Source organism: Python bivittatus, unplaced genomic scaffold, assembly GCF_059951505.1.
Source record: "Python bivittatus isolate LINGU-HERP-01145 unplaced genomic scaffold, Pbiv_v1 ctg000080_np1212, whole genome shotgun sequence".
NCBI classification, from domain to species: Eukaryota; Metazoa; Chordata; class Lepidosauria; order Squamata; family Pythonidae; genus Python; species Python bivittatus.
The window spans coordinates 89,462,681-89,487,752 of NW_028277035.1; the positions used below are offsets into that span (position 1 = coordinate 89,462,681).

The window sequence follows — 25,072 nt, forward strand, 5'->3', positions numbered from 1 at the left end:
CTCACTGCATTCCTTTTCAGGAATTGCTCCACCGTTCTGCCCATGTTTGGAATTCGATCCTTGACGTGTTGTTTTAAGGCTGGAACAGCTTTCAAGCTGACTGTAGCTGTCTGCCCACTTTAAGGGCCCATTTGTTTAAGTTGGCATTACTGTCATTCCGGTGTATCACCATAACAGTAAAGGAGACATAAAAATCCCAGCCGCGAGGGCGAACTTTTGTTTGCTGAAATGTATCAGAAGGCACTGATGCCCATATTTTTCATAAGCCCATTCAATTTAAATTTCTAAAAGATCTATTAAACCGCTCCCAATTTAGAAGGGGTTTTCCTCCCTTCCCCCCACTTAGCGCAGAGTCTGACTCTTAAGACCCCATTCCAAAATCATCAGTCCTTTTCATACCCCTTTTATTGGCAGCTATATAAAAAAAAACATATGTACAATTTTAAGGCAATGCTGCACTTTGGGATCAGCGCCGTCTCTTGGCTGTGCTGGGTGGGGCTGGGGCCGTCCGCGCGGCTGCCCTCCTCTTGCCGGTCCTGGTAGAGGGACCAACGGGGCTGGAGGTAGCAGAAGGGCCGCTGTTGCCGTTCAGGCGGTGAGCCTCCAAGTCCACCTTCTGCTGCAGAATACCCGTCAGGATGAACTCCGAGTTGGCGATGGGAACTCCTGCCTCCTGTGCTGGTTTGCAGCGGGCCAAGTCCTCAGGGCAGGAAACCACAATACGTTTGTCCTTAAATAGGTTACAGAAAGGTCAGATTGTACCCCTTCATTCAGTTATCCTGCAGAAGAGCCAAGCCTTAGATGTATTCTGTATTTTATGTATATTTATGGTTTTAATGTTTTTGTAAGTCGCCAGAGTCCCCCATTGGGGGGAGATGGGCGGGGGAGAAATTTGATTGATGAATGAATGAATGAATGAATGAATGAATGAATGAATGAATGAATGAATGAATGAATGTCATACATTTCTGGCATGGCCTCAACACACACACAACTAGTGTGCCTGCTAGAGAACAAGTGTGGGGTAATGGTGAAGGTGTTGCACCAGGAGTGGGGAGACCTATGCTCTAGTCCTCCTCAGCTACAGAAGTTCCCTGGGGGATTCTGGGCCAGGCTGTCTCTCTCTCAGCCCAACTTATGACTCAGTGTGGTAATAAACAAATCAGCAAAGTAACACCTCCCACTACTGTATATAAACAGAGAGAAAACCCCACACTCCCTCACGCTGATGATGTTACCTAGTTGGGTAGTGAAACATCTGCAAGCAAACCACCAAGCTCAGAGAGCACCAAGGACTCCACGCCTCCCCACTCACCTTATAGGCTCGAGGCATTCTCGGTAAGAATGTCCCACCACTGCACTTAACAATGTCTTTCATGTGCTCTGGTTCTGGCTTCACGTTAGGAGTGACATGGATCTCGTAGCCCTGGAAAGAGACAATCTCTGGAATACAACTACTATGTGCCAGGAATGTGGGGAAAAAAGGAAAGGAACATCACATCGTAGCAGGTTGGCAGCTGATGGACCCAAAGCCAAATCAGCAGCCTTCACCAACCTGGTTCCCTTCCCTTTACAGGCGTGTTGGACTCAAACGACAGTTCTCATGATCCCCAAATATTCTGTGTGGACTCATGATTATGGAGCTGTCGTTTAATGTGCCTGGAGGCCACTAGATTGGGGAGAAACTGGTTTAGAACAAGAGCCAAATTCAAACATGTTACTTTTGCACCTGGACCTTTCCAGCACTGGGGAAAGCTGTGTGTGAGGGTGCTTCTCCGTCCTGGTAGCCTGGATACTGGATTTTTGTGGAATAACCTGGGCCCAGGACTGCTGATGATGGGCTCACCTGGAACAGGCCCCCGTTTTGCTGTACTTTCTGCAGCGACGTGGAGAGGCTGAACCGCAAGTTCTTCTCCTGCTCAGGGTCCCGAACAAGGAAGCTGCTTGGTGCCAGGAAAAAAGCATTCCGTCTACTCTGTGGGGTGGAAGCAGGAAAACAGGAAGGTCATTCCCATATAGGAACTGCTGGATCTTTTTCCTTTCCTCCCTAAAAGCAGGTCCCGTCACTCCTGGAGCCATTAGCCAAACCATTTACAAAATGCTATAAACTGGAGGGCTGTGGAAAAGGCACTTCATAATGCTTCATAAGGCTCATTAAAGCAGCTGCATCTGTTTCCAGGCTCACATGTAGGCTTCCAGCACATCACCCTTCAGCAGCTGCATGATCCCTGACCCAGATGCAGTGGTTTTAATGAGTTGCCGACAGATACTACATTTGCACTCCCATGCATTCCAAAATACCTCTTCCAAACTGAATCCCAAACATTGCACTGCCTTAATAAATGGTCCCTTTCCCAGATCAGTGTCAGTCCCAGTATTGTGCTCTTGCCTGTCAGAGGCTCCCAGGTTTTTTTATAAGCCTGAGATTGGATAATATTTAAGTGGAGTTGCTTGATCAGCCCAGAAAGTACAGTAGCTGGATGCAAAGCTTGCACTCTCCCACTGAGCTATCCCTTCCGCTAAGGCCAGGTTCATATTCTAGCACTCAGCAAATTCAACTCAGCAGCACCCTTCTCTTATACTCAAAAAAAATAAAATGGCTCATCTTCAGAGAAATGTATTCCTTGTACTCCTGTGTGAGTCACTGTTCTGATAGATCCCCAATAGCACAAACGTTTCCTTTCATTTGGGAGTCACACTCAGAAACACAGATTTCTGCTAATATACCTTGGGCAGACTCCTCCGAAAGGCAGATAGGTATGCATTGGGAAAAATACCATATTGGTGCAGAAATGGGAAAGAATTCCTTGCCCTCATCAGAAGCAGAGCCAGAGCAGTAAAGCATGCAGAGAAGCAGCATGAAACCTCTCTGGGAGTGAGTGCATTGGAGGTGCAGAGGCCAGTTCTTGATTCAATTTATTTCTCACAAAAATCAATCAGCAGCTGCCTTGCAGGACAAAAAGCTGAGGTCTAGGATGGATCCATCTGACTTTAAGACATGGTGGAAAAGTATCAGAAAAGTGGGTCACCTTCTCCAGCCAGTCAAGGGTCACAATGGGGATTCCACGAGCAAGAGCACACAGGAACTTGACCGTGCGGCGTACGCGGTCCGTCACGAGGTGGGTGCAGTCAAAGACAGATTCTGCTAGACAGCCCCCCAATTCAGCCACTACACGCTCCCCTTCCTCATCAATCACACCTGTGAACAGCACCTGAAAAGAGAGAGGGAGGACATTCAACAAACTCTGCCCTGTCATCTGGACACAGGCATGGATTAACCATGTTTTTCAAGAATCAGGACTCAAACTTCCACTCCTCTGAGTTTTCTTCTTTGTTTCACTTTTTCTCTGCACAGATTGAAAAGAACAAAAAGCCACATTAGGGGACCTGTGGATAATCTAACATATGTACAGGTAGTCCTTGTTTAGCGACCACAATTGGGACTGGCAACTCGGTCGTTAAGCAAAGTAGTCACTAAGTGAAACCACGACTGTCCTCATGATCTCACTTCAGCTTTCCTTTGCTTTACAGACCTGCAAAGGTCTTAAATATGAGGACTGGTCACAAAGTTACTTTTTCATCACTGTCATAACTGCAAACAGTGGCTAAACAAGGACTACCTGTAATGGTAGAAGATGAGAGGACATGTGGAATTATCCCTGCATCCCACATATACACTGCATATACCTCCTGGTTGGTCAGATGCGGGCAACAGTATATCAACTTGCAAGGTCATCTCTAGATTAGAGATCCTCGTTTGCAGAGCAGCTTGAAAGTGGTGGGAAAAACCGGGCTTTAGTTGCACTGGTGGCATCCTGAGAAACTGTGCCCAAACTGACTGGTCCTGTTCTCATCATTAGGAAGGAATCTTGTCTACAACTTGGTTATGACTAAGGCTGGTATTCCAGTGCACATCTTCCCTGCCTTGCTAAAAAGCTTGCTATGAAAGCATTGTCCGACCAAAGCCACGGTGGATGGCAGAGATCATTAAGCAGGAGCCCATCCAGGGACGGCCATGGCATACAGAACGCTGAGACTTGGAATGGGAGAAGAATGAAGGGATGCTAAGGAGCACGAATGAATAAATGAAATGAAAGAAAAATAGCCAAGCTGTGACACTAAAACAGATTGATTACTGTGGGTTTTGTTAAAGTTGGGGGGGGGGGTATTTGCTCACTGCATGTGATAAGGGAGCTTGGAAGGAGGATTTTTGCCCTAAAGAGCAACTTTAAAATATTTTAAATAAAGATAGTGCAATCACTGTCTTTTCTTGCTTGCTTGCTTGCTCCTTTTCTCCCTCATTTCAGTTGTCTCCGTTGAGTCTGTCTCAAGTCTATAAGCCTGTTTGAAGCAGGCCATCCTCTCATTTCGGGGAAAAGAACCAGGAGAGCACAGAGCCATGTGATGGTTTTGTGCCCTACCTGAGGCCAGGGAGGGGAATATGGCTAAAGATGCTCCTAGAATAGAGGGTTGATTTGAGCAGGGAGAGCTTTAAGGGGCAAAATGATGCTTTAACTCTTTTGCCGTTTCACTCCCCACCTCCAAAACACGAAAATCAGCACGGCTTCCATTTCGCTCCTTCAGCCCCAATCCCCTCTCTAAAAGGCAAAACTGGATCCACAATTTCAGTCTTGCTCAATTCTGGGAGGGCTCCAAGGGGAAGCTGGTCGGAAGCCATACGTGGTAACCCAGCTGTGAGTTGCCCACTCTTGCTATGGATGCTGGCATAGAAACAGTGATTTCTCACCCTTAGCGGCCCAGAGAGCAACAACGTTTAGAACTAACCAGCAACATTTTCTGCACAACTTTCTTCTCAATCAGGTTGGGATAAGCAAGCCACCCAAGAATCTTTCTGGATTTGGGCATCCTTAACAAATCTAATCAGTCAATAAATAAGGAGGCTGTAACCTCACAAATCTAGTTGGCATTTGTGACTGTGGCACACTGGCCTGATGACATCCATTAGTAAGAGAAGGAGGGCACCGACTGCTTTGAAATCCAAGCATTTTGTCTTGCCCCATTTTTACCTCCCAGGTTCAAAATGACACATTTCATCTCTCGCTCTGCCATCTCTGTCAAAATTAATCCACCCCGCCGAGGCTCAGCACTTGGACCTCCTGGAGGATGAGAGCCAAAACACAAGTTCCAGGCGAAGGGGACAAGTGAAGTCCCCAGAATGGACTTGAAAAGAACCCCCCAGAACTTAACAGCATGCAAAGTTTGGCTAGCCTCTTGAGGGAGCAAATTCCAAGGAAAATTCTCATCTTCTTGCGTGGGTAGCTACAATTCAATGCTCATATGGAAAAGGCGGGGACTGTTCTCTTCTGGTGGCCTACACGGTTTCTTGAGAGATGGCGGAAGAGGAGAGACAGGATCCTCTGCCCCTCCTCTATGAGTGCATGCACTTGAGTGCAAGTTCTCATCACTTACGGCAACAGGCAAGTGGGCAAAAGGAAAGACCGCCCTTAATGATGGAGCCGGGGCAGCTCACGTGCCCATCTTCCCTCGCCCAGCCCCAACCCCTCCCTTACTACCCTAATATGCACACGCAATACCTTGGGGGCAGGGCTGCCAGATCCAGTGGAGCGTCGGGTGCGGTTGCAGGACAAAGCTCTTTGACCTGTTGGTTTGCTCCCTGGGCTGTGATGCGGCAACCTCCTTCCAGAAGACGGAGTAGACAGGCCTGGTTCCTGGAGAAGAAAGGAAAAGGCCCATTGGCCCCCAGTTGCATAAAACAGTGTTTCTCAACCTTGACAACTTTGAGCTGTGTGGACTTCAACTCCCAGAATTCCCCAGCCAGCATGGCTGGCTGGGGAATTCTGGGAGTTGAGGTCCACACAGCTCAAAGTTGCCATAAGGTTGAGAAACACTGGCATGAGAAGTTGGTGAAAGAGCATCAACCTCTGGCTACGAGGCCCAAGCACCCAACTCATCTTCTGGCTGGGGCACCCCACCTACAGAGAGCTCACAAGGCCTGAGCAGTCACACGGTCCACTGACAGACTGCCTTGCTCTACAACCCCAAGTTTGCTGGCTTCACAGAACCAAGACTAGCCAGGCTGGTTGGAGGAAAGGAAATCTTCTAGACCACTTTTCACCAGCAGGTATGTTATGGTAGAACCGCCAGCTTGCCGATCTTCAAGACTCAGCTTATGCAATCCCTTTCTGTATACTAAGTGATCAAAAGTGTATGATCAACAGGAAAATACCGGAACAAACTCCTGAAAATAGTCAGCTGGGAATTCTGAGAGCTGAATCACACGTCAGGGAAGGCACCCGGTTGGGGATGGATACTTCACATTGGTTCAGTGAACTTTGGAGACCCTCCCAGTTAAGATGACACACTACCAGGACCCTGGTGCTGCTTGGTCTGCCTAAGGCCGCTTACGATGTCTGTGGCTTTCGAGGCCGTGTTTCAGCTGGGCAGGACATTTGGAAGAGCAGCACTGTCCACCAATCTAAGCAGCAGATGCACGAGACCCAAAGGAACCAGAGGGGGACATGGTCCTTCTGAGCATTCAATTAATGGGTCTGATGCCCTGCAGGGTGGGGAGGTGTGATGGAACGCAACAGAGCACCAGATTCTCAGGAAGGAGGGAGCACATTCCAGAAGCGGGAGGGGGAGAGACAAGAGGCACCACAGTCCGGAGCAGGAGCGTGGGAAGAGGAGGAGATTTAGGATAGCCACTCCCTAGAATCTCCCAGGGTATATCCACTAAGTTAGAGTAGGACAGATTTAGTCTGGCAAGTTTCTGTCTATCTGGTGTAAGCAATAAAAGAACTGAACTTGGCTGGACCGTTCCCCTTGGCCTGAGCTTGACAGAAGGCTGTCTTTTGATCAGGCGGCTTTTTCTTCCTCTGCTCTGATACCCACCTTGGCATCTTTCCCAGAATCCCTTGGGCTCGGTGTGCTGACGGAAGTGCCGCTGCTGCTTAAGCGCTTGCTGGCCCGGGTCCTTGGAAGCCCCGGCTGCTCTTCTAGCCCAGGGTTGGGAGCAGGAGCCCTCCTCGCCCGCTTTGCTGGCTCCCTGGCCACAGGGCTGCCAGACGCAGCTGTTGCTCCTTCAGTAACCTTGCTGGCCGCCCTGGATTCCCTCTGCGAGCCCCTAGTGCGGCCTTGATGGACAGGAGCAGTGGTCAGGTCTCCATTCCTGGGCTTCTTCCTGGGCCCCTCTTCTCCAGGCGGTTCTGGCCTCTCCTTCACCTCTCCCTTTTGCTGACCGGCATTGCTAAGCTGCCGCAGGCCCCTCCGCCTGGTCTCTGGGGCAGCCGGTTTGCTGGACGCAGCGATGGCCCCAGATCCGTGATGGCGGAGGCTTCGTCTTTCTGGGCCAGGGGTGGACGAAGCAGAAGAGGTTGAAGATCGCAAACTGCGCCGCTGCCCACGGACAGAGGACACTGTGGAAGCGGGTTCCTCCTGGGCTGGCTCCAACACCTAGAAGTATCAAATGGGATTGTGCCAAGCCATGATTCAGTTAACCAGGGTTTATTTTTTTATTATTAAATGTTATAATTGATTAAAATAATAACAAACAAGGAAAATGAAAAAAAACCCACAAAAATAATTATAATGCACACATTCTCAAAAAAAAAAAAAAGAAACAACACATAAAGAGCACTTTGAAAAAAGGGTGAGAAAAGAAAGAAAAATGAAGTATAGTATATCAGCTAAACAGGGTATGTTGAACAAACCACAATTTGCTGAGTTCTGATATCAAGCTTACAAATCATGGTTGTCCTGTTCTACCCCATGAGATAAGGAAAACTTGAGGGGTAGCTTCACCAAATCAGGAGTAGAGTCCTTGATTCATGAAGGATGCAGGAGGAATCTGATGCTCACCTGCTTAGCCTTCCTTGTTTCTCTCACCACCACCGAGTTTTCTTCCACCTTGGTGTCCACAGGAGCTAGAAAAAGCCAAAGGACCAAACAGCCTGTGCTGAAAAACACCATTCCAGTTTCTGCCACCAAGAGGCAGAGCAGAGCTACGGAATTACAAGAACACAAGCCCGTTTCCCCTACTTGCTTCCCAACTCACATAAACCAATGGGAAACAGAACTAAATACCACACCAGCCCAGTACGATTCTGGCTTCCTCCCAGAGCTTCTGGCTATACACAACTCATGAAAAGAGCAGGCTGGAATGTGCAGGCCTAATGACCACATTACTACTCTCCATCCCTGGCCTACACCTTCTCTTTGGACTTGGAGGTATCAACATGGGCCTAGTGGACCCCTCAATATGGGTTATGGGTGATGGATTCCCCAGCAGCCCTCAATTCAGATTGCACGGCCCACCTCAAAAAGAATCGGAGCTAAAGACCAGTTCCAGTGGGCTTGTGGAACATCTGTGACTCACACTGGGGGATGAAAGGGCTCCAAGCCTTTCTTTGCCCAAGTGGGACGAAGCTGGGCTGAAGCAAGGAGAGAAGAGCCTATGTGCACGAGCATCTCAAGAACTGTGTAAATAAGAGAAACCAAAGAGGACTCTGCGCGTGTGGAGAAGAGGAGGGGAAGGCCTTTCCCGCCTCCAGCCCTGGAAGAGGAATATGGCCCTCTCGCTTAAACAATCTAGCCCCAACTGAGAGTGGAGATGGACCATTCCCAAATCCAAGGGTGCACGGCAACCCCAGCCAAGCTAAAAACAGTAGCCAAAGCTCTCAGGTCCCCCTAATGGTGTGTTAAAAGAACAAATGAAATAGAAATAAAACTGATCAAGAGAGAAAATCCAGGATTTCCAAAACACAGGTCACAGCCCTGGCCACCTGCAGTGTCGCTCTGCCAACCACAGCCCTCGGCATCCCCTCAGTGTGAACTGCAGCCTCTGGCTGTTGGAAGCCTCCTCACCTCTTATTCAGAGCTAAACCATGAGGAATGGTATTTGTAAAATAAGTCAAACATTACTCCTGCCCCCACAATGCACCTCAGCAGTGCCCATCACAGATACATGTCCATTCATTTCCCCCTATTATAATTTTTCATGTGCTGCCACTCACTTGCCTCACTCTGTATCAGCATCACCTCTGAAGTGCTTCCACCTTCGGGGGCCACCAGACACCCTTCCTCCACCCGCTTCTCCTCCCGTGGAGTCAAGGATCGCTTGCTGCCAACAGGGGGAATTTGCACAGAGCGGAGTGGCTGGGGTTCCTCTTCGGAGGCGCCCCCTACTGTCTTCGAGGACTTGAGAGAGGGCAACTCCACAGTATAGGGCAGAGGGTTGTCCCCTGGAAGGCTGGTGGTCTCTTCTCCCTGAGAGGTCGAGGTTGGAAGGCCAGGCTGGGGAACCTGCTCAAAGAGTTTCTCCCCTTCAGGTTGGTTGTTCTGGACAAACAGTTCTTTGTCCAACTTCTCCTTGCCAGCCACAGCCTGGGGGGGCTCTTCTAAGGTTGGCTCGGGCTCCTGGCAGAAGGGCTGAGTAGCTTCCAGCATGACATCTTCTGGGCCAGAATCATCATCTTTCAAAGGAGAGCTGGATACTAGGAGGGCAACAAGGAGAGAAATGAGTCCAGCTGTCTTCATTTGGTCCTAAGACTAAGCACGCATTCCCTGACTAATGCCCTTCCAGATGTTTTGGGCTACAGTTGCCTTGATCTCCAGCTGGCCTGGTCAGTAGCAATCCTGGTTGAAATGATGGGGACTGGAATCCATATATTTAGAGGGGCACCAGGTGAAGGAAGACTTGAAGCTCAGTCAACAATTTCTATATTCATCATACCAAGCTGCAATCATCCCCCCCCCCATTAGAAATAGCACAGCTACAATTTAAAGTGCCCTGTGCCCTCACCCCCCTCTCCTTGGCAACTCTCCTGTCCAGTCACTCTCCAGCTCAGGTGACAAGAGGCAAATCAAGTCTGAGGTTCAGGAAACTGGTCTCTAAAGGAAATTCTTGATGCAGATGTAAGCAACTGCTGGCCCTCTAGCCGTTGCTGAACTACAACTCCCAGCTTACCTCACCATGGGCCAGACTTTCAAGGGAGGTTGGGAATTGAAGTTCAAGAACAGCTGGAATGCTGCAGGGGAAACATTCTTGCATGATATTGCCCTCAAAGTTGTTTGTCACTGCATTGTTTCCAGCTGGTCATTATAAGAACTGTTATTTAACTTATGAAGAATTGGTGAATTGCTTCTATTTTTGTTTTACCCTTGCCAACCCTGTTGTGTCACATCTTTTTTGAATATAAGCAGAGACACAGACCAATCTATGTGAACTGCACAGAGAAGCTTTTTGACTAAGGAACAAGGCTTTAAATGCTTTAAATAAAGTAAACACCAGACTCTACCTAAAAGAATTCACACCTGCTGATACAAAGTGCTCTTAATTATATTTCTGAAAATCCAGGAAGTCTGTCAACCCATAAATAGTGATCTTCCCTCCTGTATACCTTTCTTCTTAACCCCAGGCTGCTTCCTTAGAAAATTTAGGAAGCTTTCACTAAACAAAGATATTTTTAAAGAAAGTATGAGAATTAGAAACAGAAGTTGAGGTGTGACTTCACTACTGCCATACCCCTTAAAGACAAACACTTCCTCCCCCACTCTGAGGCATTCCCGTTCTCAAAAGATCTGCCAGATATAGCTCCTTTAGGATACTGTGATCTTGAGAAAATGTGATCAGATCCTAAAAAGTTATTCAAGAGTTTTCAGGTAGAGTCAATGAAAAGGAGATATACAAATGAGAGATTTGGGGCAACCACAAACAGATTAAACTGATCCCCGTTCATCCCAGAAAGTAGATCATGGACCAAATTCAATCCAAGTAGTGCAGTCTAAAAGAATGTAGATTCCCCCTTTTGTCCCCATCATCTGTGTTAGCCCTAGACAACAAATTCCACCTTGGAAAGGGCTCATCTTCTTGGAAAAGAAACTTACAATTCCCAAGTTGAAGTTTGGTGGGTAAAAAGGGTGATTTGAAGTCAAATGCCTGAGTGGGCTCCTCTTCCACAGTGCACTTGGAATCTGACACAAAGAGTGGAAGAAGGAGATCCATATTATAATGATATAGTCTAAGTCATGGGAAGGGGGCTGAAAGAAAGAAGCGTTCTGCAGGATCAGGAGGGTCCATCTAATCCAGAATTCTGTGTCATGCATTGACCAACCAAGTGTATTCCAGAAGTTCTAAAGCAAAGAGGAGGGGAACAGCCCGTGTCCACTGCTACTTCCCTTTAAAGGAAGCTAAATAAAGGTTGTAGGAGTCACTGAACCTTTTCTAACTGAACTTCCAATTCTAACTGTGATCCATCAGCTGCCATTCAAAATCCTCCCCACTCATTCCAGAAATATCAATGATTGTTTGCAGACTTCCATTTAAGAACATGAATAGAGCCCTGATGGATGAAACCAGTGTCCCAGATAGCCTGGCATCCAGTTTTCCTCCATATCCAACCCAATGCTTCTAGGGAATCCTTAGCTAGGGGCCCAATAACCCTCCCCCACTGCTGATCCATGCCCATTAGTAATTCAGAGGCAGTCCTGGAGCCATCATAATAAGTTAGCCATTGATTATTTCTCTCATCTTCAACCCATTTCTAGATGTTTAAACCTCTCTCCCTATCAACTTTCTCCTGTTCAATCTTCTATCTGTCACTGCTGGCATGTCCATGAAAACAATGGATCATCAGCATGATTACTGTCCACCCTGCTCCTCTGGGACCCAAGAGTTCCTGCTGATACTGAGGCTTTGCTTTGGGATCACAAATCCTACAAAAACAAAGCATAATCTGATTAGGGCCTTAAACTGAAGCTCCTGATCTGACGGGTCCTAATCTGTTCTTCTCCCCTGAACCCAGGAATCAGACTTCCTGGCTTTATCCCACTGGATCTCATTTCTCTTCCAGATGACCCAGAAGTTCAACAATGTTTCTTACCTGTAGCTGTGATCCCTCCAGCTTTTTCAGTTCTAGGAGGAGTGGTTTCCGTTGGCAGGAAACACTGTGTTGTCTGCAAGGTCAAATCAAGCTCATCTGAAAGAAGAGAAACAGTGGAAAGAAATGTACCGTGTACATCTTGTGCTTAGTCCCGAGTAAAGATGGATAAATAGTCAAAACAGCATCTCCTACATACTAAACAGCACCAGAAAACAACAGAGAAAATACTTATAATAAAAAGAATATCTAGAACCTGTCATCCTTTGAACAAGTCTCTGCTCAACAGAGGGAATTATCTGGCCATATTTTTCTGAAGTTGTTTCATGCACAGTATACATTTACAAATATTTTTCCTTCCCTTCCTCCCCCTTTTTCTTTTTTAAGTTAACTTTAAATCATGAAAGAACTCCTTGTACAATCTGAATTCAGATTATGTGGTTTGTTACTATTTTTGTTAACATAAAAAGATTAACATGACATTTGTCCTTTTTAATGCATTATTGTACTGTTACTGCTATCCTTATATGCTTGTTTGAATATTTACTTACATATTTAAAAAGAAGAAAGGGGTTGGAGAGGGATTCGAACTACAGCACAATCAAGACTGAATATGGGATGAAAATAATAATAATAATAATTATTATTATTATTGTTATTATTATTATTATTGGGAAAGAGAGAGGAAGAATGGAATAGTGTCCTGGAAAAAAATAATGGATGATAGCCTGATCTCCTAACTGCAACCAGGGCAAATATCTGTTATTTAGTTGTTTACTGAAGAACTGAACTGGATTTGATTCACCTCCCAATTATTTCAAAAATCTGGATCTGCTTTGATACTAAATAAAATGACTACATTGTTCATAATCTCTTAATGAAAATGAACCTGGGGAAAAACCTCATATTTTATAATGTGTGTTATCTACTTTCTAAATATGCAGCCTAATCTCTGAGAGGTGAATATGCATTTTCTTCTGCAAAAGGGACCATTAAATAGCATCTTCCTGATAATAATCTAAATCCTTACAACTGAGTCTTCCTGAGATGTGATTTCAATCAAATCAGATCAGACAGCTGCACTCCACACTGCAATATTTTGTTGCAGCTCCTCTCTTGACTCTTGAATCCCCGTGCTCTCTGCTCCTGTGCATGCATGCTGCAGAAGCATCTAAAGGCCACCTGGGTACTGCAACTGGACCTTGTACTCTTGTCAATAGCTCTATGGATCATGCAGTGCAAGAGAAACATCTCAGATACTTTCATGCACCCAACTCAACTGTACCATTACAGTAATGGCACTTACCCTTCTTGCCTAATGAAATCACAGCATTGGGATGAAAAAAAAAAGTCAGCTGGTGGAGAAAGAGAGGGTATGGGAGAGAGATTACTTGACATTTGCCTCTCTTTTCTCCTCTCTGCCCCTTTCTCCTTACCATCAGTGTTGCTCTCATCTGCTGAATAGGATTCCTCTCTCTCTACATCTGTGTCTTCATTGTCTTCACAAGATTTGAGGGATACTCCAATTTCCACTGCAGAAGAACCCAGCTGCTCTCCTCCTACCTGAGATCTCATTGGGATTATTAACTGAGGGCCTTGCTCTTCTAGGGGCTTTCTTAGTAAAGATGCAGCAACTTCCTCTGTGTCTGTATCACTGCCTTGAGCCATGGATTTCTCATGACACAAGGATGTCACTTCCACATCAGTATTGCTGTCCTTGTCTTGTACAGTTGTAGAGTTTTCCTGCGGTCCAATATCTGGATTCCCAAAGTGGCTCACCCTACTTCCTTTGCTGGGCTCAGCACTGGAGACTTGCTGGTTCTTCTTTGACTCCACACCTGGATTACCAGCCTCCTCTTCCCCATCTGTATCACTATCCAGAGAGAGCGTGGGCAGGTACTGATGCTCAGGCTTTGGCAAGGGCTCCTTCCTACTTAAATCCCTAGGAGATTTGTCGCCAACTTCATAACTCATCTCAGGTTCAACATTAGAATTCTTTGTCGACCCTATCACATCACCGTGTCTCTCACCAACCTTATGATCATCTGGCACAATCCTCTTGAGGGAGATCTCTTCCATATTTGTGCTGCTATCCTTTCCATTTGAAGAGCAGGTCCTCTGAGGACAAGCAACTTCTGAATTCTCCAGCCCCGGTTTAATCACTTCCTCATCAGTATCATCACCATCACTGTCTCCACCAACTACATGGTTTTTTACAGTCCTACCTGGAGTCTCTCCCTTGAGGGATGAGTCTTCCACATCTGTGTCAACATCTTCATGTGCAGTGGGAGACAGGGCATTCACACCACCCTCTGGATTATCCAAAGCCTCCTCCACATCTGTATCATCATCCTTTTTCTCACCAAGCTGGACACTCTGGGGATAAGAAATGTCTACATTGTCTTGCAACTGTTTGCAGTCATCCTTCTTTGGAGAAACAGGTTCATGGCTTCCTGGACAAACAACACTTGGATTTTCCATTTCTGCTTCCACATCAGTGTCATCATCTCCAAGATCAGCAGCAGTACAGGGGAGCTTTAATCCCAAGACAGCTGGACTTTCTACGGCCTCCTCCACATCTGTATCACTGCCCACCTCAACTGCCATTTGGGGATCTTTTTGACAACTAGTGCCTGGAGCCATCACTGAAGACTCACTCAGATCAGTGTCAGTGTCCACTTCTAGGCCCCTATCACTTTTTGCTGGGTGCAATGATCTTGGCGCTTCAGAGGTGCAACCCATTTGGTTTTCATCCTCTACATCTGTATCACTGTCCAAATGGAAGCCTTCTGCCAGGTCATGGTCTGTGGAAACTCCCTCTTCTTCAGCTGTGGGGTCTCCAGAGTCTTCTCTGTTGGAGGAATGACCACCACCATTGTCTACCAGGCCAGGTTCAGTATCCTGGCTCTCAAAGGAAAGGCGCACAGCAGGGCAGGATGGGCCACTGATGGGAGGGTCTCCACTTTCTTCATCACTTGGGAAACAAACAAAAAGCAGAACAGTTCAAGCTCACAGTAATTCATTGGTGTTTTCTGCACTGCCACCTAGGACTGTTCTCCCAGTCAGAGAAATGAATTTAGCTTTCTTTCCAACCTGGTATCCATCTGATGGGCTAGACTACAATGCCTGGTATTCCATATTTTAAACAATTAAATATCAAAAACAGTTTTGATTTAAAAAAGGGTATTTCATTTGCTTTTAATGGGGACTTACATATCAAGATTTCCACATTCTAAAAGAAAGATGTTCTCCTGCTGAAGAATGAAAGACGGATACCTTTTCTAAAACAGTACCTGTCACCTGCATGGACTATAAATGCTTGATATATTTGATGTGAAATACTTCTGCTTTTATATAATACTCAAAGCATCTATTGTTTTATATTAATCAGACTTCTTCAAAAGCAACTAACATCATCCCTCCAGAGATTAGGTTGACTCCAACCCTGCTGGTCTTTTGCAGGCTATGCTGAGGGCTTTTTTATGATTTCCCAGCTGCTGTATGTTTTATTTCTTCTTTTATTTGATACTTGCCTATATTTTTGCTTTAGCGCTGTGAGCCGCCCAGAATCATGTACCGAGATGGGCGGCTGTGTAAATCGATTTAATAAATAAAAACATAAACAAATCCTTAGCCTGATGCATAGTAGGTGGAAGAGGAACGATCAAAATGCTGGGCAAGAGCATGTGTTTTCATGCTCAGTTTCTTGGAGCAATTTCCGAAATCTCAGGTTAAAGGGATCCAGAAGGAGGCAATGGAAGAGATTTTTGCCAAAAATAAAAAAGTGCCGTCATTGGGCAAGAAAACACCAGTTTGGATGGACAAGGAAGAACCGAAGAAGAGGCCTGCTGTCAAGGATGTTCACAAGCCTGGAGGGCAACGTTCCCTTCTGCCATTGCTACCTAGCAACCGTATTAAAGACGGGCTCCTGATGGTTTAGGAGGCTGTAAGCAGCCATCCATAAGCCACTGATAACTTAATCCTCCCTGAATCTTCCCAATCCTCTTTAAAAGCATCCAAATTGGCTGCCCTCATCACAACTCCTGGCAGCAAATTCTACAGCTAACTCAGCATCGTGGGTCCCAAATCTTGCTGCATTCAGTTACCTATTGAATGTCATTTAGTTATCCGTGCTTTTATGGACCCACGTCATGGCTCACCTCCCCTTCCTCTGTTGCAAACTAAAGAGCTCCAATGGTTTGCTTTTCTTCATAGAGCTGTTCTAACCCCCTAAATCAATGTTTCTCAACCTTGGCCACTTTAAGATGTGTGGACTTCAACTCCCAGAATTCCCCAGCCAGGCTGGCTGGGGAATTCTGGGAGTCGAAGTCCACACATCTTAAAGTGGTCAAGGTTGAGAAACACTGCCCTAAATAGTCTGATCTGCTAGATAAGCCAACCTGCAATGTTCATACCCATCTCACCACTCCTTCAAAGGGAAGACTCATAGCTCAATAACAGCCCACCAGGCTGGCGGGCAGAGGAGTCCCCATTCATTACTCTGGATGAAGTGGAAAAGATCTTTTTCCTATGCTGATGCCCTCCAAGTTCCTGGGACTGCAATTCCCACAGCACCAAGTTTATGATTCTATGGACTGACAGGGGTGGAGGGACCTCAGAGGTCATTTATTCCAGCCCCCTGCTTGGAGCAGGAATCTGCTCAAGTGTTTCAAAGAGATGGGTATCCAGCCTTCGTTTGAAAATTTCCAGAAAAGGGGAACATCCCACGTCTTGAGGCAATCTAATCTGATGCTTGACAGCTCTCACCATCAGAAAATTCCTCCTAATATCTAACCTGAATCTACTTCCTTCAGTTTCAACCCACTGGTGAACAACAGAGAACAAACTCACTCCTTCCACTATATGCCAACCCTTTTGATATCTTAAGGCTGCTACCATTTTTCTCCCGGAACCAATGCTGATTTCCGTGTTCCTATTACTATATATACCAAGTTAAATGGAGAAAAGGTGATTCTGTTCTTAAATGGTAAACCACACTGAGATTTCTTTTACTGACAAATGATATAGACATGTAGCATGCAGAGAGTCACCACAGGCAATATCAAGTCTTCAGCAGTCCTGATGTTCTTTAAAACCTCTTGCTGTCAGACACGGACAGTTCGAGCGTCCAATTCCAAACTCGCTGCTCTTCACGGTTTTTGTCCTCGCACATACAGACAAGGCGTGGGCACCTACCGTTCTAAGCCATGATGTAGTTTGTTTAGTTTGGCTTTGCACGCCTTGTGAACTCAGTAACGTGGGTTTACAAAAGGCCTTAGTGTATTGACTTAGGTGATTTCAGTCATGTCAATAAACCACAATTAGGCAAATCAGTATTCACTATGACACAGATCGCACACGGCCAAGCAAACTCGTTCAGCTCACTCACACTGCTGACTTAGGCATGTTAGCGGGATCTTGAGGTACATGTCAAGAAATGTCAAACAACTATTTCACAAGGATATATGCACTGGGTTATCTGCCTGAGTTGACTGTGTTTTACTTTGGTTCATGGAGCCTATCCACCATCTTGAAAGGTAACACACAGGGAGTCACACACAGCCACTGACTCATCCCTAGATGTCTTAATCAAAAACATACTACGCATGAACTTGAAGGCACAATTCCACTATGTGTTAACCATGGACAGGTTCCTCCCTCCACAGATTAACCTAATTCTTCCCACAATAGACTCAGGCCTTGTTCACAACGTGCTAAGTTATAATATGCTTTGTTCGGTTTAAATACAGCCCGTTCTCTAAATCAAACCACTTTGGTTGGCAAACCTGGTAGGAGTGTGTTGTGTGAACCCAGCCAATTGCTATTTAGTCACTAAAGAAGGGTTACACAAACCATGCCTTAACATAATGTGTGAATCCTGCCATACGCTCCTTTTTTAAAATGCAAAAATATTCCAGGTTTTAACCCCAAGTAAGCTGCTAGATGACAACTTACCTTTCAGGCACCACCGTAGCTGAGGGAGAGGAGACTCCAAAAGAAGCCACGCTCACGTGTCCTCCTGTGCCATTTTTGTTAGAGCAATCAGACCCTGTTGGTGGGGAAGAAAGATGGAAGTAAGGATAATCACTACTGAGCCATTTTCTATCCTTCTCACTTTAAAAAAAAGTGTCCTGTGTTCAAAGCAGCCGTGGTGGGGAAAAAATGCCAGAAAATGTTCCATAGGAAAATCTTCATCCCACATCACTTATGTTTCTATACACATTTGTTAACATTTTCTGGAAAAGGCACATTAATTGGTTTAAACAACATCCTCTCTGGCTAAGAGATTGACTGTGACTCTGGGCAGCTGACAAAGATTTTAAAAACTACAGTATAAACACAACATAAAAAATACATTTCACAACAAACGAAAACACAAGGTGGCTACCCAATACACCAACGACGTGGGCTCAATTATTCTCCCAACCCCTACACCCAGGAAAACAACCAAGACTTCAAGGCTTCCCAAAAGGTGAGTAGAACCAGGGCCAACCTAACATCAGGTGCTATGGTGTTCCAGAGGGCAGGTGCAGCTACAGAAAAGATACGCTTCTTGGGTCCTGCTAGATTGATGGGACCCAGAGCTCGTTCCTCCTTCCCAACCTAATGGGACAGGTAGAAACTATGAGAGTAAGGTGGTTCCTCAAGCACCCTGGTCCCATGCCACATAGGGCTTCAAAGGTAAAAAACAGCACCTTGAATTGTACCCATAAGCAACATGGAAGCCAGTGCAGCTTGTGGAGCAAAGCTCTAACATGGGCATATTGAGGCATCACCATCACTGCCCATGCTGCTGCATTCTGGACCAGCCAAAGCCTCCAGATATTCTTTGAGGCAGCCACATGTAGTGTGCATTGCAGTAATCCACTCAGGAGGTGAGCCAAGGATAAGTGACTGTGCATTGTGCCCGCAATCCAGGAAAGGGCACAACTGGTGCACAACGCAAAGCTGTGCAAAGGCCGCCCCCGGCCACACTGCCACCTACTCCAGGAGGACCCCCAAATTACACATCAGTTCTGTCTGGGGTAGTTCAACCCCATCCAGAACTAAGGATGAAAGATATCAGATCCAGGAAGGAGGTCTTAACACCTAAAGCCACTCCATCTTGCTGGGTTGAACTGAAGCCTGTTCTTCAGAGATCTTGGACAGGAGGCCTCATGCAACCATCTGAAGAGCTGCTGAAACCAGCCTTAGTCTATGGCAGCTGACAATATACCTGAGGCCTCCCCAGCCATAGTTCTGCAGCTCCCAAAAGCCTCCCCCGCCAGGTCCAGGTCACACTACTGAACTTGGGGGAAAAAATTCAGATTAAAAAAAAAAATGTCCTGAAAAGAATGGGTTAATCCAGGAAGTTCAGCAAAATGATTTGACTAAAGGACTCTCCCCACCCCACACAAAATGATTTTTCGAAGAGCCCATCATTTCAGCCCCTCACTTTCAGGATATCACCATCTTGCAAATTCTGTACCAAGAAAAACTGAATTCGGAAAGCTTAATCAATGCAGTTCAGTGAATTATGTCCTTTACATCCTCTTAACTCATTCACCATGTGATATGTTTTATATTGATTTTATCAATCATGAACAGAAGAAAAACAGAGAAGAGATGAAGGCCTGGGACCTCACCCACCCACCGGAAACATTTCTTGACTCAATTTTCAAACGTAATTCACAGACATTAGGAACTTCCTCTGTTTTTTTAAAGGCAGGAATTAAAAAATGAAAGCCTGGATCCCCACAAAAATGATTTCTGGGTCCAATCACACATTCGGTATTTTTCTGCCCTCCTAAGAATCAAAGCACATCTTCACATTCAAAGACCTTGTTATCTTAGCTGAAGAATTTAATATTACGGGTCCTGCAGCTACTGGAGCAAAGGCCCTGATCTGAATACTGATCCCTTACCATCTCTTGCTGCGTGACACAGGTGGCTTCCTGTCCCATTCACCACTTCCTCCCCTTCATCCTCCTTGTCAGAGTCCTGGACCAGAACTTGCCCAAAGCCCATTCTCCTCCCCGGCGCAGGTGTTTCTTCAATGGCCAACGCACTGGCCTCCACTCTTTCCTGGGTGGGTGGCACCACCATGGAGTCCTCGGGGGATTCACATCCAGCATCCGGGACCAGGATGAAGTACTGACATCCCACATCACCAAAGAGTACGGTGTCCCCATCCTGAAGGCTGTACCGGACCTGTGGGATCAAGGTGACACGCTGGCGCCGAGTCCGGTTCAAGCTGCCCTGATCGTACAAAAGGTGGGGACCGTGGGAGGAGGGGACCTCGATCACCGCATGCGTTTTGGAAACAGAAGAAGCAGGCAAGCAGATGTGACAGCTTTCCAAACGACCAATGACGTTCTGGCCAGGGTAGATCCAGAAATCTAGAAAGAGAGAGCGTATGTGAATGGAGCCTGCATTCTACCTTCCTGCAGGAGATTTACTTTGCTTTCATGCAGGGGTGTCAAAAAAATTAAAGATGACAGCCACAACCACGTGATCAAGGCCTGCCCCTTTTAAAATTGCATCACATCACAATGTACGTTGACGGGGCAGGGCTTTGATCACATGGTTGTGGCTGCCATCTTGACTTTTTTTGACCCCCTCCACGCAGAGCCCCCTACTTTCATGGTTGCCACTGAAACATATTTTTACATAAGCAAGGTTAAATCAAGTGAATAACCCTGGCAAAATCCATGACACCCAAAAGGAGTGGTTATAAAAATCATACATAGGTTATATTCAAGCTTTCTCCATCACCAGTTTGGATCCTGGAAACCTTACCATGCTTTCATCAAAGTAGATCAAAAGGTTTGCTCAATGGATTAGTTACGAAGTGAAAAAAATGATTATTTTAAAGGTATAAGGCATTCCATCCACTGAATTTTTAGACTAACTCCCATTTCTGGCATTCAGTACAGAAAACTCATGAAGGGACAGCCATGCATAAGGGAGAGCCGGCTTGATCTAAGTCAAGATGCTGAATTAGACTCTAGGGAACCATGAGTTCTAATCCTGATTTGGGCACAGAAGCCAGCTGGGTGACTTTGGGCCAGCCACTCTCTCTCAGTCCTAGGAAGCAGGCAATGGCAAACCACTTCTGACATCTTGCCAGGAAAATTGCAGGGACCTGTCCCTGGAGTCACCAGGAGTTAGGCATGACTTGAGGAACCGTAACATGCATGTATAAGCTAACCACTCTGTCCCTCCCTCCCTCTGCATGCCATGCATCGTAGATACCTAATCAATGTCAGTCTAAAGAGGCCCTATGTGCATAAGGATGCTAGCCCTAACTGACCAGGTTCATACACATATGAAAAGAGCTATATGCATATTCTCCCAAGCAGCCCATTCAGATTGACCACGATTATCTGACACTTCCATGACATGACTGATTGGGAACACATGTAAAGAGTTACACATACATTTAATACTAGTGAATATCAAAATACTTAAACAATTCACTCATTTCTACAATCACTGCACTCAAAATATAAATACCATGATTTCTCAATTCTTAGCCAGCACGGTCATGTACATTCAGCTGAAGAAACGGCAGTTGTTCAATTCTTCACCACAAAAGCAAGTCATTAAGTCATTCCTTAACCGATCAAGTACTCAACTATCACTGCAACAACTCAACAAAAGAAGCTGTGTAAGAACTGTTCTCAGGTAAGCAAAAACACACTGCAATAACCCAGAACTCCAAAAAGCAGAAAGTAACTGTATAGCATGCTCTAACATGGTGGATACCCATGCAACGTCTTCAAAAGATGACTATCCATGAAGCCAACGACTACATAATCTATGAAAAGGGTCTCTACCACATATGAAAAAATCTCTGAAACCACCAACTACTACTACAACTACTACTACAACCCCAAGCATCATGTTAGCCCACAAACCAGTGTTTCTCAACCTTGCAACTTTAAGACGTGTGGACTTCAACTCCCAGAATTCCCCAGCCAGCCATGCTGGCTGGGGATTTCTGGGAGCTGAAGTTCACACATCTTAAAGTTGTCAAGTTTGAAAAACACTGCCATAGTTCAACAAAAATCTATCCAAAGGATCCTAAGCAAACTCAAAGACCCAACAGCCAAAGAAGACCAAACAAGTGTCATTTATGACATAAAATGCAAGGAATTGAAAATCACTGTGTGGGGCAAATAGACAGAAAATGGAGAAAAAGGCATCCATGAACATCAACTGGCAGTCAGAAGTCATGATGAAAACTCCTTCGATGTCCAACATACTGATAAGTTCAACCACAATTTCAACTGGGGAAACTGTAGACATCTTAGACCAAGCCAGATCTGATTAATTAATTAATTAAATTAAATCCAAGAGAATTGCTAGAGGCAAAGCACTCTGAGGAATCGACCATTTAAGAGACAGGTTAATATCTGTAAGCTCTATCTACAAACCATTCAAGAAAGGAACTCTACTCCCCCACACCTTGATGATGTTATGTAGCCTGGCAATGAAACATCTGCAGGAAGTGAAGCCAGCACAGAGAACATCAAGAACCCATCATTCATCCAAAGTAACAACAAGAAAACATATTGTGCATAACACACCTCTGTTGTAACAGATCAGTGTTATTATAGACCCTGGCTTAGGAAGGGAGCACACTCTACAGCAAAGTACACTTACGTATGTATTTATTCTCTTTGTTATTCACAATTTTATGTCATGCCCTTCAGCCAGAAAGGATCCCCAGAGTAATTTACATATCAGTAAAAGAAAAGAGAGTCTCTGCTCTCAGGATTATATTAAAAAAAGACATGAAACAAAAGAGACATGAAACAGGGAGGGGAAAACAATACAAGAATATTTAGGTATAATTGTTAATAATATGCAGATAAACAGCTGATGGGTTCACCTAGCTTTTTATCACACCATCTCCTACACCCTGGTGCAGCCCCAATCATGGGCAGGGGGGGGGAGGTATCAAAATCATCAACATGCAGACAGAGGGTGGCAATGCAAGCCTCACCCCTTGTAAATATGCATACAGATGCGCATATAAAACAAGGGGCAGGGCTAGCATTACAAGGCTCCATGCACCATCTTGCCAGTTTTGATCCCTCCCTTGCAGATGCCACTGGCGTGATGGAATAATAGCTGAGGACTGTTTGGGGAGAAGCAATGCCCCAAAAGCTGGATTCTTGGGAAGGCTGATGGGAGCCGTTCTTTCTCCCGCTCTGCTGCAACCTGACGAAAAGCATCAAAGGTGGTCACGCCTAGAAATGACAGAACATCTGGTATCTCAGCAGATCAGAGACCCCACACACAGTTCTACAAATGATCCAAAGCGGTCATATCTGCAGTCAACGCTAGGCAGTTTCTCTAGTTGTATAGGATTGACACTCAGATCAATAGTACAAAAGACACAATAACTAAAGGTGGATACGAAATCTGACAGAAAACAAAGATGCTAACCCATTGGTGATGGTGGGAGGCTCTGGCTAGGTTCGCACAAGTCACCAAGCTAAAATGTGGTTGGCTAGATCGTGGCTGAGCGTATGTTGTGTTAACTCATGCAATAGGGAAAATCAGTTATGGTCGGCCCATTGGCACACATACACCCTCGGTATCTTTGTAAGGACTAACTTGGCATCATGGGTGAAAAAAGATGATGGGCAATTGAGAAGCAGCTGTTCCACATTCAAGGGACTCAACCGAATCCCCTTCTGTGGGACACCTACGTGCCCAGCATTCAGCCCTGGAAGAGTTTATTGTGATCTTGCTGAAAGGCTGCTGCGTCCTTGCTTACTTGTGACTGACAGCAGCCTTCCTCACCTCGACCCTTCCAGGTGCTTTGGGCTGCCATCTCAGCCAGGGTGGGGGAATCTGGGACTTGTAGTCCCACAAACTGGGAAGCCACCAGGGTACCTGTGGCTCTAACAAAGACACAACTCCGGAAGCCCTTACCTTTCTCAGGGCCGTACTTGCTGCTCAGCAGATGCAGGCGGCCCACCGGCTTGGGGGTCTCCCCAGCAGCGTCAGACCCGTCCGTGGAATCGTCTTCTCCATCCCAGTCCAGTAACTGAGTTTGTTCCATCCTGCAATAGAGAAAGGAAATGACCTCCTGCAGAGTGGAAACCTGCCCCGCTCCGCCTTCTAGATCCGAACCGCCCTTTCCCCTTCCCTGCATTGATCCCCTCCCCGATCTTGGCGATGCCCCCCATTCCTGGTCCCCCCCGACCTTATTCGGCAGCCAACTTTTTTAGAGGCATGGCCCTTTAAGCCTTAAAGCCGCCCCTGCCCTTTTCCGATTAAACTAAGGGAGGCCGGTGAAGGGCCTCTCAGCTAAAACCAGAAACGGCGATGGGGAAAATGACCTTTCTTGCACCCCTCCTCCGAGCACCCTAAAAGCTAAACAGGGCGACCGCTCTTTCTGGGCGCGCCCCACCTCCCTCCGCAGAAAGGGTTTTCATTCGTCCACTCTGCTGTCGTTTAAAAGCCTTCCTTCTCTTGATTGGTCCATTCGAGTCCTGGAAGACGGAGAGTAAACGGTCCGGCCTCCTCTCCGCTTGTCCCAGAACCAATAGACCCCAGGGGGGAAAGATCATAGAGAGGGGAAACGTTAGGCTAGAGAGTACTATCAATGCGCCCCTGGAGGATAACCATAAAGTTGCTTTTCAAGTCTGGGCTCCATTGTCTGAGTTTTCTACAATCTGTCTCCACGCAGCGGAAGTCGATACTCTTCATAGGAAATAATATTGTTAATGTTGCTCGAGTTGTCGTGGGTTAGCTGCGACTGCCACCCTAAAAGTAATTGCTAGATCTGGGTTGCAAGAATCCGGACGACCGTGGGTGGCAGCAAAGAGATGCCAAGTGTCCCCCGTTTTTTTCAGACCAGAACTGAAAACTGTAATTTTGCAATTTTCATGCAAAAGTTCATTTTCTATTTCAGATCCTTTTGGGGGGGGGGGGGAGTGGACCCAATATTTTTTTTAATGAAATAATGGACCCTTTGCATTTTTGCATTTTTCCCCCCCTTATGTTGTCCACCCGTTCATGTTTCCCCTGAATATGCTACTTGAAGTTAGGTTTAGGGGCATACCCATAATTAGATTAGCTAAACCTTGTTTCTGAAGATCCCCATTTGCCTCATCATCCTCATCCTCATTAAACTGGCAGTGTTAGAGATGAAGTTATATATTTCTTCCAATGTGGAAATCCCTCTGCTCTCAGAGGAATTCATGTAATTACAG

General features: G+C 46.0%; 1 protein-coding gene across 4 annotated transcripts; it reads right to left on the reverse strand.

The window, feature by feature from the left end:
* Nucleotides 1-326: 326 nt before the first annotated feature.
* MDC1 (mediator of DNA damage checkpoint 1) lies at nt 327-24,266 on the reverse strand. 4 transcript variants are annotated; one of them, XM_007442459.3, is made up of 15 exons: nt 24,197-24,266; nt 23,787-23,917; nt 19,763-20,236; nt 17,814-17,907; nt 13,295-14,832; nt 11,862-11,957; nt 10,867-10,953; nt 8,994-9,473; nt 7,840-7,904; nt 6,874-7,434; nt 5,556-5,690; nt 3,030-3,212; nt 1,847-1,975; nt 1,316-1,426; nt 327-730 (listed from the first exon to the last, which is right to left on the reverse strand). In XM_007442459.3, the coding sequence occupies exons 2-15, from the start codon at nt 23,914-23,916 to the stop codon at nt 467-469; spliced, it is 4,347 nt and encodes a 1,448-aa protein (XP_007442521.1). In that variant the 5' UTR covers nt 23,917; nt 24,197-24,266; the 3' UTR covers nt 327-466. The 4 variants fall into 4 exon arrangements, with proteins under 4 accessions (XP_007442521.1, XP_087990763.1, XP_025031600.1 ...); XM_088134637.1 differs by lacking the exon at nt 24,197-24,266 and adding an exon at nt 24,061-24,159; XM_025175832.2 differs by lacking the exon at nt 10,867-10,953.
* Nucleotides 24,267-25,072: the final 806 nt, after the last annotated feature.

Coding starts and splice junctions, on each gene's coding strand:
- MDC1 (XM_088134636.1), bottom strand. CDS start 24,009: ATGCAGGGAAGGGGAAAGGGCGGTTCGGATCTAGAAGGCGGAGCGGGG. Junction 5,691..6,873: donor ATTCTGGGAAAGATGCCAAG/GTGGGTATCAGA, acceptor TTTCTTCTCCAG/GAACCAGGCCTGTCTACTCC. Junction 3,213..5,555: donor CTGGCAGCCCTGCCCCCAAG/GTATTGCGTGTG, acceptor CTCTCTTTTCAG/GTGCTGTTCACAGGTGTGAT.